Source organism: Clarias gariepinus, chromosome 21, assembly GCF_024256425.1.
Source record: "Clarias gariepinus isolate MV-2021 ecotype Netherlands chromosome 21, CGAR_prim_01v2, whole genome shotgun sequence".
Classification (NCBI taxonomy): domain Eukaryota; kingdom Metazoa; phylum Chordata; class Actinopteri; order Siluriformes; family Clariidae; genus Clarias; species Clarias gariepinus.
Window position 1 is genome coordinate 18,459,478 of NC_071120.1, and position 20,473 is coordinate 18,479,950.

Consider the following 20,473-nt stretch of genomic DNA (forward strand, 5'->3'; position numbering starts at 1 on the left):
GTTTCTTATACTGTTTGTCCATCTCATCATTACACGAGCATGAATTAACGGGCTGTTACGCTGTCGCGAGCAACATTAAAATAAAGCGGAGAAGCTTTAATAATTTACGAGAGAACAACAGTCTTTCCGTTAATGTGTGTGTGAGTGTGTTTAAATGAGAGAAGAAAGTTTCGATGTGTAAGATGAGGAGGGGGAGACAGGAGGGGCTGAAAGCAAGAGTCTCCACTTACCCTAGCCACACACACACACACACACACACACACACACACACACACACACACAGTGCCTGCACACACAAAAAATAACACTTCTCTCAGACAACATAAATCTGTCGGGATTTATTTTAACTTTTTCGAAAGGTAAAGGTTAATTTGTTTTATTTCTTAATTAATTATGTTTATGTATTTATTTTTTTGGGGTGTGGAACAAATAATTTAAGTTTCCATTATTTCTTATGGGAAAATTAAATTTGGTTTACGAGTGTTTTGAAATAGGAGCTCGCTTCTGGAACGAATTATGTTCGTAATCCGAGGTTCCACTGTATATCAAAAATGTGCATATTTAATGCCTTTTATTTGCTATAAAACAAAATCTTGGTAGCCACAGAGTATTTTTAAACCAGCTCCATCTGACTGTTTACTATTCAATACTCTGTTCCTTCTCTGATTGTGATTGTGGGTCAAACGTCGTTCTACCCCAGTATCCCTCTATTAGTAAGTTATGTCTTACTTCGTTTTCTCATTTTTTTTACCATTAGGTGCAATAATAGCGCTGTGAAGCTTAATGACCCACTGTGGCAATTTGTGTAGATTAAGCTACAAGAGCACAAGTGTGATCAGGCGCTGATATCAGGTAATACGTTCTTCTAGTCCAAACTTGGCAAACTGTGTCCTCACAGACCTGGCTTTGTACACAGTGGTTTGTCATGCGGGAACATATATTTACATTTACATTTCAGCATTTGGCAGACAAATACGCAGTGGTTGTCATGCGGGAACATGTTTTTAGTCTTAGTTTCAGTAAACGGGAATTCTTAATGCTGCAGCATAAAAAACGACATTTAAGATCATTACTGTGCATGGTTTAAATTTCGTGGCAACATTATTATTTTTTGAGAAAGCCCACATATGATTGCAATGGTTAGGCTATGAACTATGATATAATATACTGTATTTGTAATGAACATATGATTTTGTGGTATGATGATAATGTATAAGTGACTTGCTTTGGCCACTGAAATGTAAACTAGTAATCTTGTAATGTAATTTAACATAATTAAACAAAATCTGCCAGCAAATTTATACATTTATTTTATTTATTGCAAATAAGTCTAGGTGTCTAAGAGGATTTTAGATTTTTGTGCATAATAATAGGTCACAGTTATGAGAATAAAAACCACCTTTATTTCTTTTTCCCCTGCTACATTAATGCACTTGTGCTTGAATACCATAAAGGTAGAAAGTTTTTATCGACTGCTAAACGTCTGAAACTCTCGCCTCTCACGAACATGTAAAAAATAGCTTGGAGTGAGCACAGGACTTATACAGTTGATGTAGCAATAACCTCTAGTCAAGTTCCTGTAATGTGCAAGTGGTGCAGTGGACAGTATGACATCATGCATTGTGCTGATGCATAACGTTTGCACCAATCGAACGTTTTACCGCGGTTTTACACTTTGTGTATGCTTGTCTTAATAGATTACAATCTAAGCATGTTTCCTAAGCAAATTTAGAAAATTATTAAAGGCCATATTGCCTACAGCTTTAATTTTTTTTATGCACAGGAAATAAAACATCTACAAAGTTTAAATGAGCTGTATCTTTTTAATAAATTCATGCATTGCCTCAACTTCATAACGATTTAAGCTAGTGGAAGCCGTGTTGCTGTGCACAGCTAAGAATAATGCTTTTATACCCTGTTCTTACCGTAAACACAGCCACAACATGACACTTATAATTTACTTTCGTGCTCCTTAAAACAGCACCAGAATGTTTCTCTGGGATTAAAATACCAATACATGGAATTCATTATAGAATCCCAATAATCAGCTCGGCTCAATCCCATTCGTAAGCATTTAGGACTCGCATGAGTAAGGGGGCAAAGTTTTCCTGTTGTTTTTTTTTCTTCTTTTTTAATTCATCCTGTGTGTGCGTATATCCTTCTGGAATGTTCTGTCTTCCTCTGTGAACTCTTCGTTCCCTTTCTTTTATCTTTTAAACGGAATAATTACAGTCCTCGTGCTATAGTTGTGAATACAAAGCCAGACTTGATAGGAGTGAGCTGGAAGGCATGCACACAAACGCGTGCACACACACACACATGCGCACACACAGCATACACGAGCATATATGATGAGTGGAAACAGTGTAGGACAATAGTGCCACCAGCACTGCATCGAGAGAAGGAGGTGGAAAACGATAATGAAGTCATTGTGCCGTGCACTCTCTTCTTCCGTTACAATAATATATCTGTTTATCCCGCTGAGTCTGTTGATCTTCAGTTGTGATTGATGATTGCTCAGTGACAAGTGCCCTATTCATTCCCTATCAGCACACGTTCGTCGCGGCACGTCCGTTTCCTCCTGTGCGCGAGCAGGTGTGTGAGCCGTATTTGTTTGGAATCGGCTTTTTGAATGTGATAAAAAAAAAGAACAGTTGGTTTTGCACAGGCATGTCTGGGTGTGATAAGCTCGTACTGACTTCTGTGCTAACTTGAGTTACTCTGATTCTCGTCTTGTACTTGGCTTCAGAAGCATGGGAAATGTAAACTTTGGCTGCATCTGAGCATTTTTAAACAAAATCAAGATTTAAAAAAAAAAACAAAAAAAAACAACAAGCAGAACTGGTGTGTTGTGTGGTTTGGATGGAAGCAGAAATAACCATCCAGCTGTTTATTTCAGCAAGCTCAGCTCTAAAGAGGGCTGGGCGATTCGGTGAAAATGACCCAAAAGAGGTATTCAGGACATCTATTCGACATAATATTGCCAGTGTTAATGATTTCTTTTTAAAATTCAATATATTTTGTTGCAATATATTTGCATATATTCCGGCGTTAATAGTTGAGCATATTTATAGTAAAATCTATAAGGACAAAAAGAACAAATTTTTTTTTTGAGGGGTCAAAATTTTTTTTTTATTGTTTGTTAATCATAATGAAGGTAAAATGTCCAATTAATCATGATATTGATTTGATCGCCCAGCAGTAACACAAGAATAACACACGATAGATTGGTATCCAAAAATGTTATATCCGCCTTTAAGATGGGATTCTGTCATGTCGTGTTGTGTAACATGGGTTCCCTTTTCACATATAACACATCCTATACAGACTTTAATAACCTGCAACAGAACATCTGACTCATAGACAGCTTCTGATATTATTTCTAATGTCACGTAATGACATAACTTGACATACATGACGTGTTACATGTGTCTGTCCACACCCCCTCCTCCCCCTCTCAAGGCCATAGGTGATACTAGTGTCGCGCTGTAATCTTTACGGCCCGTTACTCAGGATCTCACAAGCCTACCATGATTTTTAAAAATCACTTTCTATTGTTAGCCCGTTTCCTATTTGTGGGTTGTTTCCTTCCTCTGTGGGTATTTGCGGAGTGGCTGTTCAATGGCTGGTGACAGGTGCAGCCCTGATGGCTCTCTTTTCCTCAGCTCTACTAAAGAAGAAGGAAGAAGGATCAGAATGGAAGGATGGAATGGAGGAAGAGAGAAAGAAAGAAAAGAATGCACCGTGGGCCTCTGCATGTGGAAGTGTTGAGCCGTGTCTGATGTCGTGAGAAGGTTCACGGTCTCCGTGGTCTCCCATGGCTTCCCCAGACGGACCATGTTTGCCTAACATTTCCATAATCGCAGAGAAAAGTTTTATGAGTTTATTGAATGCGCACAGGGTCATTTGTAAACTTATTGCCTTTTAAAGGCATCACCCGGTCAGTTTGAGAGGCATCCGAGGAATGTCTTCTGTTCCCCGTTTTTCACTTCAGCTCTTCTGACATGTAGTAAAATATATACACGCCATGGGACCTTCCATGACTCCCATTCTTAGGGAAGGCCTTGTTGATGTAGGGAGTGAAGGCACATTTTGGTTATTTACTTATTATTTTTTAAATTGAGCTGGGACATGTTCCTTGAGTCTCATTCTTTTTAATGTCTTTATACACATTTAATTAAAGATTATAAATGACAGTTTTTCTTAAGGAGGCTTAGTGATTAGCACTGTCGTCTTGCACCTCCAGGGTCCGGGTTTGATTCCCGGCTGGGTTCGATTCCCGCCTCTATGTGCATGGAGTTTGCATGTTCTCCTCGTGCTTGGTGGGTTTTTTCTGGGTATTTAGGTTTCCTCCCACAGTCCAAAGACATGCAGATTAGGCTAATTGGCGTTCCCAAATTGCCCATAATGGGTGAATGTGTGTGTGTACGAAATCGGCCAATAATCACTTAGATTGGTTGTCTCTCAACTGGCTGATCACATAAACCGATACTATTGTGATGACGCAAAATACACGAGTCGTCAGCCACATCGACATTCCGTCACCAGTCTGGGAATATTACCAGGTCACTTTAAAGCACATCAAGTTTGCAAATACTGTATGCAAGGTTTTTTTCTAAAGCATAACCCCATTAGGAACATCTGTAAGAACATCTGCTACAACTAACCTTATTCGTCGGTTAAAAACAACGCAACGTGGGTAAATATGAATGTGTGAAAAGTTATCCGCGAAGGCAGCAGCTAAACCTTGTGAGTCGACCCTCACTCAACCACCTGTAGCAGAAGCACTCAAAAAGCTCAAGGCTTGCTCTGCAGAGAGTAAAAATGATTAAAACCGTTATCACAAAAAATAATAATGCAGGGAGAAATAAAAGAGCCAAGGCAGACGGGGTTAACCTCACCACTGCATACATGCAGGCTGACTGCGAGCGACTATTCAGCACGGCTACACGCATTCTTTCGGATAACAGGAATAGACTGTCTCTTAAGAATGCAGAAATTCTGATATTTATAAAGAAATGCCTGGCCTCACTGCTTACTTGTGAGTAGGCATGATTGGCTCACCAAATTCGAAGTAACTGATGTTTGTGTTTCATTACAAACTTTTGGAAATCTCTGTTCCATATGCTGCACATTATAACCAGTATGTGTACAGTACATCAGGACTGTCACATGTTTAGATAAGCATTTTGGCGTGTGAAGGCCCCTTGATGCTAGTTTAGGAATTGAAAATCTTTGATTTTTAGACGAGTGTAAGCTCAGTTTCTTTATAATCTATTACATAATATGAGAATAGGTATTATATAGATATTGCCTTTTCAATAAATAAAGTTTTACATTTATCACTCTTTCTCAGATCTTAATTATATTTGAGCACTGCTGATTAAGAATAGTTATAAATAAATAAATAAATAAACAAATAAAACTACACAATAAATAGAACACTTTAAATGGCAAATCCCAATAACACACACACACACACACATCTGTGATCAGTATCGGCCGGTTCTGGTTTCTATGATCTGTGATCGGCTCTAAAAACCCTGATTGATTGTGTGTCAGAGATGGGAACTAATTATAGGCTAAAACATGTGTTTTGGGAATTACGACTGGTGTCCAAGTCAAACCGGCACTTTTGATTGTGCAGAACAACAGAATAAGCGTAAAAACTCCCTTTAATTCTCTATATGATCCATCATGGTAGAAAGTCTTCTCAGTACACTGAAGCCATGAGTGCCTGCCATTTGGTTTGATTTGTCACAGGTCATACCTAGTTTAAACAAAATTAAGAAAATCTTAATTCAAATTGTCTCTTGCATTTGTTTCCAAAATAATGGCTGAGTGTCGCCTCGTTATCTGTTGCTATGTCACTATCTTAAAGTGTCAAAGAAGCTGGAACTTAAAAAACTCACCCATTACGGTCCCTGGATGCCAAATGACACATGAGGCTTTTAGACTCATCACGTCACTATAAAAACATATAACGTCAACCGAGGGAGCTGTTCAGGGTTCGTCCAAATCACACGTCCAGTCCTGTACAGGTGGCAGTGACATACCTGTGTGGCACTGTGTGACATTCTTGTCTCTCCTGGATGTCAGCCAAGCTTCTCTCAAGCTTTCTTCTATCACAGTGTGGCACCTCTGCCTGGCATTGTAAAGAACGTTTTGAGGGTGAGGTCATAGATGGTGGCATTGTTTGGAATGATAACGGGAATTAATAGCAGATTACTGTGCATGCTGGAGCTTTTATTGTTCTTGGCAGCTCTGGATGGATTCGGCTGTAGCCCAAAGCCAAAAAGGATCCAACGGATGCCAGGGTTCATGCAAGTAGAGGTATAGTAGCTATAGTGCCTCATGGCATTGACACTGAGTCTTACAGTATGTAGGAATTTGTTTGTAAAAGGTTTAACATTCAGTAATTCAAACCGTCTAGAATTCCTTGCTTTATATTTCATAGAACACCCATCCAGATTTTACTAAGAGATCCCCATTTCCAAAGAGCACACAAACACATTTCATTTCGATCGAAGGGGTTTACAATTCAAACCAGATTCTCCATCTTGGCTTCTGCCACATTAGTGCGACACACTTTGATGGTGTCTCAGGCCCCTTTAGCCACTCCTCTGTATTTTCTCGTTTTTTTTTTTCATGTCTTGTTTTGCTTCTCAGTGCACTCAGGCTGAGCTGGGGAAAATGGGCGTTACCACATAATCACAGCAATTACTGGAAGTGGTTGGGTTTGTTCTTTGATTTATTTTTTTTAATCTGTTTGCATGGCAAACACTGGAGGTTACCAAGCTGCATGTCATTATCATGTCCATACACTGTTAAACATCAATTAGCTGTATATTCTTGTGTGTCTGTTTGACCGTTCATCAACCACCAACAAATAATTATCTGAAAAATGATCATGATTAATGCTTTTAATTAGTATACAGGGTTTAGGTTTAGAGGTTAGGATTAGAGTTGTAGGCTTTGGGTTTGAAGAAGTAGGAGGTGGGGTTAGGGTTGGGGTTGGGGTTAGAAAGAAGAGGAGGTGGGATTGGAAATAGGGCTAGGGGTTTGGTTTAGGAGACAGTGGGGTTAGGGTTAGTGGTTAGGAGAAGGAGGTGAGGTTAGGGTTAGGATTTGGGGCTGGGGATGGTATTGGGGTCAGGGTTTTCTAACTAGTTACCAAAACATAAGCCAAAATTAAATTTTTTATCCTCCATTATACTAAATAGATGTTTAAGATGTTAAGTCACTTCTACTTGGAACCACTTGATTTTTTTTTTTTACATAAAAAGTAACTTCGGATTACTTCTCTTCTTTAGCACTAACTAATTTGGCGTGTCTTTTTCTCAGACCAAGATGGATTTTTCAGTAAGAAAAGTTAATTAACATTATAAAGAGCTATGTTAAGTAACATTGCAAGAAAAGGTGCCAGAATCTGGTAAAGTCTATAAAGCCTGTTGTGTTTTATACAGAATAGACCTGTACAGTCCATAGACCTGCAGATTAGGCTAATTGGCATACCCAAATTGCCTCCTTGTGTGTGTGTGTGTGTGTGTGTGTGTGTGTGCCCTGTGATGAATTGGCTCCCAGTCTAGGCTGTACCCAGTCTCGTGCCCTAAGTCTCCTGGAATAGTCTCCATGCTCCCCCACGACCCTGAATACAGGATAAAGTGGTATAGACGATGAGTGAGAGAGTGTTAGATTTGGTGCTGACAACAAAACTTTATAGCAGAAAGTCATTAAATGGTGTGGATTTTTTTAATGCTATCAGTGTTTAAATATGAGCTGATGGCACCTTTTCTAATAACTAGTAGAACTGAAAGCGGATTCAAGTTAAAATGATGTCTTACGATCCACCTGGATGTCTGGATCACTCATCTGCTATTTATTTTTACAAAGTGACCTGGTTCAGGCAGCGTTGGGACTCAACGCTCCTCTAAAAAACATTGCAAGCATGCCCGAGATTAATTCATGCTCACCTGCTTCTGAGTTATAAAAAAAGCAAAAATTTGGAGTGTGTAATACATCATTGTATTGCATCAAGCAGTCTAAAAATTTGTTAACTTTGTTTAGCAAATTGGAGTGCACAATGTGTGTGATGTGGTTTTATCAGTGTGCTTTTGTAAGTAAGAGCATAATTCGAATGTTCTACCCATTAAGTAGAGATATAGGCAGGATTGAGACTGTTCTGTTGTATACAAAATTATAAACAGTATGACTCTAAGCAGGCTGCGTCCTCCTGCTTGCGACACATCAAAACCATGATGATATTCAGCACGACGGAACTCCCTGTTGTGTGACGTTGCTTTTATACAACAGTTCCACAATTCATATAATTCCACGACTTGTGGACCCAGCTAACCGTGACTGACAGAGCAGGCAACATATAGTTAATGTAATAGTTAGCTTTGCAGCTTGCAGATGGTTCAGAAGCACTTTGCATAGAAGGATTTAGGATGGAGGTTGAAGATAACGTTACTTTCAGATGTGTTTTCTCGCTAAAGGTGCTTCTGTGACTGAATATGGGTTTTGACAGGCAACTGTTCTCGCCACTTTCCAATACTGTGGACTTTACCAACTTACTTTCACAGTTAGTCTAATTAAGGATTGTAGAAAACGCAGAGTGATACATACTGTATAGTTGTACGTCCCAGCAGTGTAATGCTCTATTATCACCTCTCATTCAATTAGATTGCTTTCGTTGCAATTAATTATTGCTTAAATTTCAATAAAGAACAGTTTTAGCCCTGTTTGCATAACAGGCTTCTTTGCACAATTCTGATTTATTGCTCAGACATGGTCTATCTTGAAAGATCTTGACAGTTTCCTTTTGCAATCACAAGTGACCTGTATGCGTCTTTAACATGAACACACTTGTCGTGCAAAACGATCATCTCGATTTCTTGGGAAATTATTCATTGCTTTAGTCAGCTTTTGTGGATTCAAATCTGAACATTTCGATGTCACATGACCACTTACTGAATATGAACCTGGATAAAGACCGGATATAAAATTGGCTTAGGCCTAACTAAGCTTAGGCTTCAGTTAAAAAGATTTGAAGTGTCCACTAGAGCGGTGGAAATTTAATCAACAATCTTTTCCTGCTCAGTTTTCGATTCAGAATTAATTCGTGCTTTTTAAATTTTTTTAGATGAACATATTCCTTCAAAATATACAAGAGTTTTTGCAGAGAATAGAAACTGCTTGCATCTTCTGCCAATACTTACGTTTTGTAAGAGTATCGCTTCTTCTTCTTTTTTTTGAGCCATAGCGCTACATACTGGAGTGAAGTGTGGAGCAGAACACTGGCAGGAAAAAAGATTATCGCGTGGTCGACTGCATGGGTTCGAAACCTAATCTCTTACGTCTCTGTGAACTGTTCTCAGTTTTAAAATAGCAATGAGCAATATATTTTAAGGTGTGGTCTGTGTTATTAAACGGTTTGGAAAGCAAAGTTGTAGACAAGTGGGATTACAAGATTCTCACTATATTTCCGTTAACTGTTCTGGGACCTGTTTGTTGCAGTATAACGATTACTCATACACATTTCACCCTCGGGAAAGTTGTTACTTCAGTAGTGCTGACTTTGACATGCGTATTATGATTCTTTCAGATCTGTCGTGCTGCGCCTTGGGGGGGCGTTGCTGTATGTCAAAGGGCTAAACACTGTTATCTAGGCAAGTAAGAACAGTCATCCACCCTTCTTATATTTTGAAAGAGGGATGAGTAAGTAAGAAGAAAGCAAGTGAGAAAAGTGAAAATGTGTTCATACAGTATGTTCTAACTAAAGTATTACGCTTGATAAGACAGGCCGATGCATCGGTCTTAACTTGCCTGGGCTCTCTCAGCCGCTTTCGCTGTGGGAAGGATCCAGACATGAAGAAAGGGGTGGGTGTGGAAGAAGCAGCCTGTGCTTGCTGGAACTGCACAGTGCACTAATCCCTTCTGAAACTGTGGTTTTTGCAGGCCTTGAGCCACAGCCAACACCGACGGTGACGTAAGGCTGAGGCACACCCACGGCCTTTTCTTTTTCATGCCCCCTTTTTTGTTCCCCTTGTCCACCAAGTCAAATATTTCCATCTGCAGAGCTTTATGTGCACTATATATGGCACTGGTTGGGAATAACCTAAAATGTTTATTAATCATGTATGAATGCACCCAATGCCCCGGTTAGAATCCATTCATTTATAATAAAAAAACGACTTATTTATTTGTTAAACTTCCTTCAAAATCTTCAATTAAGCATATATATCTTCATTTAGTGACGTCCAAAAATAGTAGCTGTATTTGGAGTAAACTTTCGATTTGTGTCTGGACTTCATGTTTCTGTTAAATATACATCACAAGTGGATTCACACTCGTAAGTCCTGGCAGCGGATCTGACTCTGAGTTCCTAATAACTTTCACTGTCATTGTCTGCAAACAGATGAGATTTTATCCCAAACACTCACATGCTCCTCCTCCTCCTTCTTCTCTCTTCGTCTGAAGTGCTTCTGAATTTAGTGTGACTGGCTGCGTAAGATCTGAAGTGTGTTTGTGTGAGGTGTTCCGCACCAGTGTGGTCAATGAGATAAAACTCTCTTGATTTCTCAAAACACAGCCAGTTCTCAAGTCACACTGACACACACCAACGTATCTTTCTTTGTGTCTTTTCTCTGTATACACTTAAACGTTCGCTCCTGTTTTGTTGTCATTTTCCCTCACTGTAGTTTCCGTGATGGAAGAATCGGTAATACTAGCACAGAATAAAAGGAAGCTTTTGGATCACTAGGTTTAAGATCACTAGGTCAAATCATGATGATGTCACCGCCTTCCGGATCCGGTAGTCAAGGGAGCGGAAAAGGATTCGAGATCTCTGGGTGGGAGAGGGGCGCGGCACGGTGGCTTAGTGGTTTGCACTGTTGCCTTGCACCTACAGGTTCTGGGTTCGATTCCCATCTTGGGTCTGAATGTTTTCTCCGTGGTTGGTGGGTTTCCTCCTGGTACTACTCTCACAGTCCAAAGATCTAATTGGCGTTCCCAAATTGCCCGTATTGTGCGAATGAGCGTGTGAGTGTGTACCCTGTCCAGGGTGTACCCCGCCTTGTGCCCTAAATCTGCTTGGGTGGGAGGGATGCCATGCTCTGTGTCACTCGCCAGTCATGTGCACTTTTGTAGAAGAGGGCAGGTTGCAGCAGGTTCTGTTTCAGATCTGAACAACATTCATATAACAATTGTAAAACTATGCACAAGAGAAGCACAAATGGTCATAAAGATTATGAACAAAATGGTTTCTCACAAAAAGGTGGGTCTGTCTGCCCTATAATCAACCTGATTCTTATTATACCAACGATCTGAACTGCTATATCATATATATACATGAACAGAGCTGTGTGCAGGTGAGTACTCTGTCTCTGATCACCGGTGGGAGATTTCACGCCATTCTTTAAGTCCAGCCCGGGAAGGCCAATGCAAATACAATGGATTCTAATGTACGTTTGTGGAAAGCAAACGGAGAATGTGTGCCATCTGGCAAAGAGATTTCCTGTGTGTGTGAATGTAGTGGTCTTTGGAGTGTCTTCAGAGCATGTTTCCTAATCCTGCCAGGAAACTTTGTGAAAGCAAACACGCACAGGTGAGCGCCAGCAGAATGTCTTCTATTTTCGTTTCTTGCTGTGTGATGTTTTAGCTGATCTGTGGATTATCAGGAAGCGGTTGAGTGAGATATGAGTTTAGCATTCATGTGAAGAAATGCAGTAACCAGCAGTTTTTTGTATGTTGTGTGTGTAGTGATGTGAAAAAGTATTTGCCCCCCTTTTTGATTCAGATCATTAAAATTTATTTATTGAGAATATAACCTGCCCAAACCTGCCTGGCCCTATGTGAAAAAGTAATTGCCCCCTAAACCTAATAACTGTTTGTGCCCCGCTTGGCAGCAGCAACTGCAATCCAGCGTTTCTGATGAAGTCTTTCACATCGCTGTGGAGGAATTTGGCCCACTCTTCTTTACAGAATTGTTTTTATTCAGCCACATTATAATCAGGCACTGTTACGTTTTCACATAGGTCCAGGTAGGTTTGGACAGTTTTTTTCCCTTAATAAATGAAATCATAATTTAAAAACTGTATTTTTACAGTATTTTTTTTATCTTTGTGTGATATTAAAATCTGTTTGATCTTAATCATTTAAGTGTGACAAATATGCAAAAAAAACAAAAACAGGAAGGGGACAAATATTTTTCATGGCACTGTACAGTGTAGCGTGCGTTCACACCAGAGGCCCAGGCACGGTTCCCAATATACTTAAAAAGTTGGTCTTTGAGCACGGTACGGTGTCAGTCCCATCCTCTGAACAGTTATTCCAAAATATTAACAATATTATGCATAGCGTGAAGGGTGACGTCCTTGTAATCTTCTTCTCGTTGTGTTTTGTGCCGGCTCCCAAACCAACTAGGTGCATACCGCCACCTGCTGTGCTGGAGAGTGTAAATACAAAAGTCTGCTTGAATATGTGACTACGGTATATTACTGAAGTGAAAGCTGACCAGTGATGGAGGGAGGGGAGGGGAGGAGAGGGGGAAGCAGTGATACCCGGGCAGGATGCAACGCAACCATGTCTAGTGTGAAAGCAACATTAATATACTGTAATGTAGACACTTAGGTTTTTTATTATAATTCCAATAAATTATAATGATTTATATTAATCTACTCGTCTATAAAGGTTTATTACGTAACAGTGATAACGTGTTGTTAAATAAAAATGAGTAATCGTCATTATGGTTAAGCTTTTCTAGGTTCATTTACCTTTTCGTGTGCGTCTGTAGCATGACAAGCTGCAGATTATTATTATTATTTTTTTTTGTTGAAATATGTTCTAAAGAGAAAAAAAAAGGACAGGCCGGTGATGGGATAACTGTTTATACCTGCTTTAACATAAGGAATAACAGGAACAAATTTGTTTGGTGGATGGTCCACAACATTAATAGTATGTAATAAATAAATGAAGATGAATTTCTGTCATAAAGTAATACATGCTTTTGTTGAAAAATAATCAACAATTTGTGGAGGGCCTTAACATAACACTCTGTTATTGATTATTTTGCTATAACCGCACACCGTAATGGTTTATTCCTCTCTTAATATGCTCCTTTTTTTTAATAAATCTGTATAAGTGTCTTTAAGTAAGCTGATTTTTTTTTTTTAACCCACCCTGTCTATAGGAAGCCCATGCGTTCATCAGTGCCTCTAATAAAAATGATCTGGCTGAGGAAAAGATTGCAGCTGTTTTGGCCAAAGTTCGGCCGCCAATGGAGAGATTTAGAAGAAACTCAAGACCAACAGAAAAAGAAGAGACAGTGGTAACAGACTATACTTGATTGAACTCTTTTTAACCTTGCTTAAGATTTGTGATTGAAATGAGTAAGACACACCTCCTTTTTTTTTTTTTTTTTTTTGCAGGGAACAAACTACAGGAAGACCAACGCTGCCATGGAGATGAGACGGATTAACAGAGACTCCTTCTGGGCACGTGCGGAGGTGCAGACTTTTAATCTCTCCATCTGTAAAATCTCTGCTATCTAAATTAGATGAGAAAACACAGGCAATGTTTCAAATTAATAATATATATAGTGCTCTAGGGAAGTTTGGATTCTTAATGCTCCTCTCACTGTGTCCTGTGTCTCAGCGTGAGGAAGAGAGGAGGAAGGAGGAGGAGAAGAGGAAGGCTACGGATGAAAGGAGACGCCTGGAAAGAGAAAGGGTTATGCAGGAAACGAAAGAGGCTGAGGAGAGAGATAGGAAGATGAATCAAAAAATGCAAATGATTGAGGAGCAAAGGTGACAAGCACTTCCATAGACACACACATTATAGACCCACATACTGCTTTGTGATGATGATGATTGTTATTATTATTAAATTTATTAGTAGTTGTAGCAGTAGTATGAGTGGTGTTCAAGTCAAACTGGGACTTTTCAAAACACAGTTGTGAGAGTAAAAAATATGTTTTTCTCTATATGATCCCCTGCTACACTAATGCACTTATTCCAGGGTTTTACTAGTGTGTTAAGACTCTCATCACTTTACTGTATTGAAATCTTCTCTAGCTGAATGAAAGCATATCAGCTTTATGCTTTCATTCATGAGAAATTTCATAAGTCCCGGTTTGACTTGAACGCCCCTCATGGTGTCAGCAAGACATATTGAGAATGTTGAGTTTAACCAGTGTTCCTTCATTATCAATTTAACTAAATGATCTATTAATAATCAATCGTTATGATATTTAGGTTCTGAATATGAAATGAATCATTTATTTATCATCATGATATAGAGATCCAAGTTGAATAGTTTTACAGGATTAATTACTTCCTTATAAATTTAAAGTAAAGAACATCATCAGGACCGGATGTTACCAATTACTGATATTATAATTTTGAAAGTACATACAGCAGGCAGCATATAGGAACACACATTAAACCTAAACAGTAGGACATGGAAGACGACAAATGTTGTGATGTTTGTTTTTCCAGGAAATTGGATGCCAAGCGTCAAGAAGAATTCAGAAAAAAGGAGAAATCTCGATGGGTGAGTGAAACCAGAAGTGACTTTTATAGGTTGTGTGTATTTTGAACATTTTCATGAGATGATTATGTGTGATGGACAGGAGGTGCAGCAGAGAGAGCATGAAGAGGAGATGAGGGCTCGCCTTAGACACAGTGAATCCATAGAAAAAGCAGCCGTGAGTGTGTTACGTTTAAATTTCTGGCATTTGACTGACGCCCTTATACATCAAAGCAGTTGAGGTTTAAGGGCCTTGCTCAAGGGCCCAACAGTGGTAACTTGGTGGTGCTGGGGTTTGATCCTGTGACATTCTGATTCACAGTCCAACATCTTCACCACTGAGCTACCCACACCTTTTCATCCTTTTATAATATTTGAAAAGGAAAGTCTTGGCAGTTTTTAAATCTGTTGTTCATGCTTCCTTTGGTGACCACTAGGAGGCAGCAGTCCTCATTTCCCAGCGCTCCATAAACCCAAGAGAGTTTTTCAGGCAACTTTCGCAAAGCTCCATCAGCCCTTCATCCCCACGCTCAGGTAAATGTTATAGAAGCATTCGTCTAAATCAGTGTCATGAAGTGCAGCATGACACAAGTTGTTTTTTTTTTTTGTCTTGAAATATCCAGGCAAACCTCCATTCCGTCGCTACCAGCGCAGTTTGACAGACACCGCCTTCATCTTCGAGCGAGCCAGCACCGGTAGCGGTCCAACTTCTCCACTCAGTCCATCCGTCACCTCCCCCTTTTCTCGCACACCGACTAGCCCCTTCAATCGCAGCATGTCCCCGACCAGTCCAGGCTTCCGTCCAATAACATCTCCCAAAAGCCCTCGCGCCCCTCTGAGGACTCCTCCCGCATCTCCTGTTGAGCGCTCTCCACCACCCTTGTGCTTTTTGCCCAGCCTGCCAGATATCAAAGCTCCACCCCAGTCCTGCCTTCCTGAGCTTCCTGCTGCCCAGCTCTCTGAGGTCACTGAATCTTCAAGTGTGGTCGAGAGCAAATCATTCAGTGTAGAAGTTAGTGCGCAGGAACCTGCTACTATTCCAGATGCTCCATCCGCACCACTGCCTGAGAACCCAGTTCCTTTAAAGGGTAAGCTTTGAATAAAAATAAAATACACTTTAGTCCAGAAGATCTCGTTCCTCGTTCTCAGATGAACTCGTCCAACTTGATTTAAGCTACAGCAACGTATCGAATACCAAGAAACTCAAAAATTTGTTAATATTTTAAATGACATTCTTATTTTTGCCATATTCTGTTTAAAACTTATTCTGTTCATCATCTTCAAAAATCCAGCCTCAGAGCTCCTTCTTGACACCTGCGTACCAAGTGAGATGGAGGACTTGGACATCATAGTTGGCCCAGAGACTCCAGAGCCAAGATTACCATTGGAACCATGTATCTCCTGTCTCCCAGCCGAAGAAATATCCTTCCGCTCTCAGGATCTAGTTGAAGCCCAGGAGGCTGTCATGCCACGATCAGAACCCGTTAAGGTTTTCCCTCTTATTGAGGTGGATGAACCGATAGAGGAGGAAGAACCTGAGCAGGAGGAAACTGAAGAAACAGCAGAGTTTAATTCAAGCGAGAAACAACCAGAGTTTGAAACGTCAACCAGTGTTGAAGCTACCCTCGTGGAAGAGATTGATGTGGATGTTAGATGTGAAGCAGGCGAGTAGAATGATATTCTGAGATATTCTGAGATAGTTACAGTATCTTGCATATTTTGTAATTATATTGTGACAGGAGTACAGGGATGTTCCTTGGAATGGGTTAGGATTGAGTGTTTTATCATCTCTTCATGTTTGCAGAGATGTATGTGGTGGAGAAGACTGAGAACTTTGTGATTGAAGAAGAAAGACCAGACCAAAATGGTTTATGGGCTGAGAATGGTACAGGTAAATAGAGACGGGACTCAACAGGGACCACCCGAAACAATATTATCAGGATACCTGCTGTACTTGCTGATTCAATTTGTATTGCGATTCTATAAGCATCACAATTTTTTTTTATAAATATCCCGATTCAATATTGTTTTTCCCTCAGATTTTGTTAGAATTCTAAATAAACTTCACAAATTTGCTCCTGCACATGGGGTGCTGTGCTGCCTGTCAATGTAGGAATATGTTAGAGCACCACCTGTAGGATTATAGAGGAATGGCACCATTTTAACCACCCTTAAATTTAAAATATATATACTGTATTTTTAAATCGATTTTGGATTATCGATTTTTTTAATTTAAATATCGAGAAATGAGGGGTGGCTCAAGACTTTTTCACAGTAATGCACTTCAGCTTACTACATTGTAAACATTATCCGACTTCTGTGTAGTCAAAGTTGGTCCTTTCATTACAGTCGTTCAACTCTTGCCAAAAGTAACGTGTTTTGATAACTGATGGGTTAAAACTAAGAAACACATTTATTGCAAATAAAGAATTTTGCATAACTTTTATGTATAACTGTTGTGTACATTTTGAATAGACATCCTTAGAACTTGTGTGCATTTGTATTGTCTAACATTTAAAAAGAGATTTTGAACACAGTGCTAAGATAAATGTTTTGAACAGCACAGGAACTAATTGCATCAATAATTGAAGGAATAAAGGACTGATGGAATGAATAAAACAGGAATAAATGGATGAATGAATGAAACAGGAATGAACGTTTCAGTGAAACAGGAATAAATAAATAGATAAATAAATAAAGGAATGAATGAATGAATTCATGAAACCAGAATGAATGGATAAATGAATGAATGAATGAAACAAATGAATAAATGAATGAAACATAAACAAATGCATGAATGAATAAAACCGAAATAATGAATGAATTCATTCAGATTGATGGAAACCTTTGCACCTAAACATAACCACAGTTGCTCATGGATTGCACTTTTTGTATCCTCCGTCCAGCCAAAGAGTATGATGATTCCTCTGACCACAGCACACCAGAGAAGTGTACTTACATAGTCAATCGTGAGGAAAATGAGCAAGATGACTCGCACAGTGAAGAGGCAGAGAATGAAGAGGTAGGTAATTATGTAACTAGAGTTTAAGTTGCACTGTTTTTTTTTCCCTTACTCCTTTAAATCCTATTTCATACTATAATTATTAAATAAAAAATATTGATTTTAATGTCTAATAGCCAGTGTTTCCCCCCACAGTCCTCCACAGACCGTCCGGTTCTGCGTGTCCGAGCGCTCTATGACTACCAAGCAGGTCAGGGTTCCTTTTATTTCCAGTAAATCCAAACAACCCTTCATGCAAGCAGCATGTACTCATACTGATCTCTGAACACACTGTGCTTTCCAGAGGATGACAGCGAGATTTCCTTCGAGCCCGGGGACATCATCATGGGCGTTGAAACAGTGGACGAAGCCTGGTGGAGGGGTTTCAGCAAAGATGGTCGTCAAGGTCTCTTCCCTTCCAACTATGTGGAGACCATCTAAAGGACTTTTTTTTTTTCTTTTCTTTCAGAGACAGTTCTTTGTCTCTTTTGAATCAGTACCAGCGCTCAGGGACCAAAAGCTTTGGGGTATCCAGCAGAGGGAGCTAAAACATGCTCCAAGTCTTCTGGCTGTACCACAGTGAAGGTACTAATAGACCAATGGGACAAAAGAGACAACAACAAATAAATAAAATGATCGGAGATCAGTGCTTGGGCAACTGGTGAAGTGAGACAGGTTGCGTGAAGTTATTCCGAACCATCTACAGATTATTGTTTTTGTTTATTATTATGACATATGATATGAGGCTCAGCAGTATGTTTGACTCTTGGTTATGTTTCTAACACGAAAATCAGTTGTTCTGATCGTTATGATATTGACTGATTTATGGCTTTGTAACGCTAATGTTAGATATAGTAACTATAAGCCTTGTTACAGCTGCATTTAGAGGACGTATCGTTTTATTGTTTATTATCGGGATAAATCCTATATTACCTATAAAGTTTTTAAAGTGCTGCTGAGCAGATTTTGTTGATCCACTTTGTATTGTATTTCCATTGGGCTTATGCAATATTGATTTTTCCCTGCTTATGATTTACAATAAACTTAGGCAAAAAAAATGAATAATCCAGAACAAAAATCAAGCATTTCCACCATTACAGGTTTAAAGAGGGCATCATAACATCAGCAGTCAGGAACTGCTTGCTGGCAGAAGAAGATGAGAGATTTTTTTACTCAAACATACAGTGATGAATTTTATTTCACCATTAAGGCAGAACGTTTTCTCAGTACGCCAGAGCCATGATTGTACTGGCCTCCCAGGAACTCCTTTTAGGGGCTCAAAAATGGCTTGTCCACTTGAATGGACATACTCAGCTTCCTTATGTTCTGATGTTTTACTGTGGCTAAGCGTCTCATCACTGTACTAGTCTTCTGTAAATCTCAATCGGTTTTATGCCTTCATTCACAAGCCCCAGTTTGATTTAAATGCCCCTCATAGTATCACTTGCACATCGTGGCATTGTATTATTACTGTATGTTGGAAAGATCACATTATTGCACAAGCCTAATGTAGACCCGAGTTGTGTTTCACTCTGTATTTTGTGGGTAATAATGTGGTGAGGATGACTTTTTACTAACCAACACCTGACTGAGGTCAAATAAGGCAGTCTGGTTTTACACTGTATTTGTACTGAGTGAAACCTTTAATAGACACAAATTCAATCCAGACTCACTGATGTAATATAAAAAATACGATAAAAATTATTTATCGCCGATATGAGAAATCTAGCAATTAACTTTTCATGGAATTTACCATTTTCAAATTTCTTTTTCTTTTTTTTATCAAACACTGCTACATAAGATTACACTCAACTCTACTGTTTTATACCTATCGACCACCTGACAGCATCTTGTGTGTGGTTCACTTTTTCATCAGTTAATTAAAGATCTATATCTTGTATTTAACTTTTCTGTCTTTTTCTTGTAACCAACATGTATAATGTGTGATTGATATTGATATGCACATAATGCACATATTTATTTTTATTTTTTTACCAATAATTTCAGCCATAACATTAGCACCACAGCCAGGTGAACTGAACAATGCATATTAGAAATTATACACCATGTCTATAATATATGTCTGTGGTGACTGAAGGCCTTCCAGTCAGGTCCGATCCCACAAAAAAAAAAAAAATCACTAAAAAAAGTCAATGTTGGCCACGACAGAATGTCACCCGAACACCTAGTGCACTACAGACTGCTGCCCCATGGCATGTGCTGAACAAAAAAGTCTGATTCATGAAGGCTGCACATTGCCACCCACAGCACCTAAAGGCTCAAGGGTCCGTGTGCATGAAGTTCGCATGTTCTCTCCATGTTTGGTGGTTTTTCCTCCAGGTACCTCGGTTTCCTCCCACATTCCGAAGACCAAAGTCTAATATTAGGGTAATAGTCGTTAATGCCCGCATGTGTGTTAATGAATGCCTTTGGGAATATAGACCAGAGGGCTCACCACTGTGGTAAAATGGGAATAAATACAATGGTAATCAGCATTGGCCTCCACGGGCCCTAGTTGGTCTACAGAGGTTCCCAGATGGATGGATATATATTAAAGGCTGAATTGTTGGATAACCAAATAAATGTTTGTGCTTTCCAATTGTTCAGTACCTGTACCATATACAGTGGATTTAAACTGAAGGAAAAACAAACAAAAAAAAAAAACACAACACACCAGTATGTTTTAATTAAAAACATAAAAAAAAAAAATTCTGGGTGTGCTATTATAAAAAAATAATGAATGTGATGTCTTACCACATCCCAAAGCGTTTAAATACTCTTACACCACTGATTACAACTTGTTTCAGTTTAAGAGCATCACATACTCTATCCATTTATAGTTCGATTTAATGTTGTGGAAAGTTTGTGAAAAGTTTGTATATAAAGAATTGCTAGTGGTGGGAAATTTTCTTCTTCATTCCAAGAAATTCTTATGTTAAGATT

General features: G+C 39.2%; 1 protein-coding gene across 1 annotated transcript in view; it reads left to right on the plus strand.

Moving 5' to 3' along the window:
* si:dkey-40c11.2 (drebrin-like protein B) overlaps positions 1-19,435 on the plus strand; it is a 49,820-nt gene extending 30,385 nt beyond the window's left edge. The window contains exons 5-16 of the mRNA XM_053481359.1: positions 13,193-13,330; positions 13,431-13,508; positions 13,657-13,808; positions 14,499-14,553; positions 14,633-14,707; positions 14,967-15,063; positions 15,153-15,617; positions 15,822-16,193; positions 16,334-16,420; positions 17,436-17,551; positions 17,687-17,741; positions 17,835-19,435. Of these exons, the coding sequence (XP_053337334.1) occupies positions 13,193-13,330; positions 13,431-13,508; positions 13,657-13,808; positions 14,499-14,553; positions 14,633-14,707; positions 14,967-15,063; positions 15,153-15,617; positions 15,822-16,193; positions 16,334-16,420; positions 17,436-17,551; positions 17,687-17,741; positions 17,835-17,971 (1,827 nt within the window). The 3' untranslated portion in view covers positions 17,972-19,435. The remainder of the gene's footprint in view (positions 1-13,192; positions 13,331-13,430; positions 13,509-13,656; positions 13,809-14,498; positions 14,554-14,632; positions 14,708-14,966; positions 15,064-15,152; positions 15,618-15,821; positions 16,194-16,333; positions 16,421-17,435; positions 17,552-17,686; positions 17,742-17,834) is intronic.
* The last annotated feature ends 1,038 nt before the right edge of the window (positions 19,436-20,473 follow it).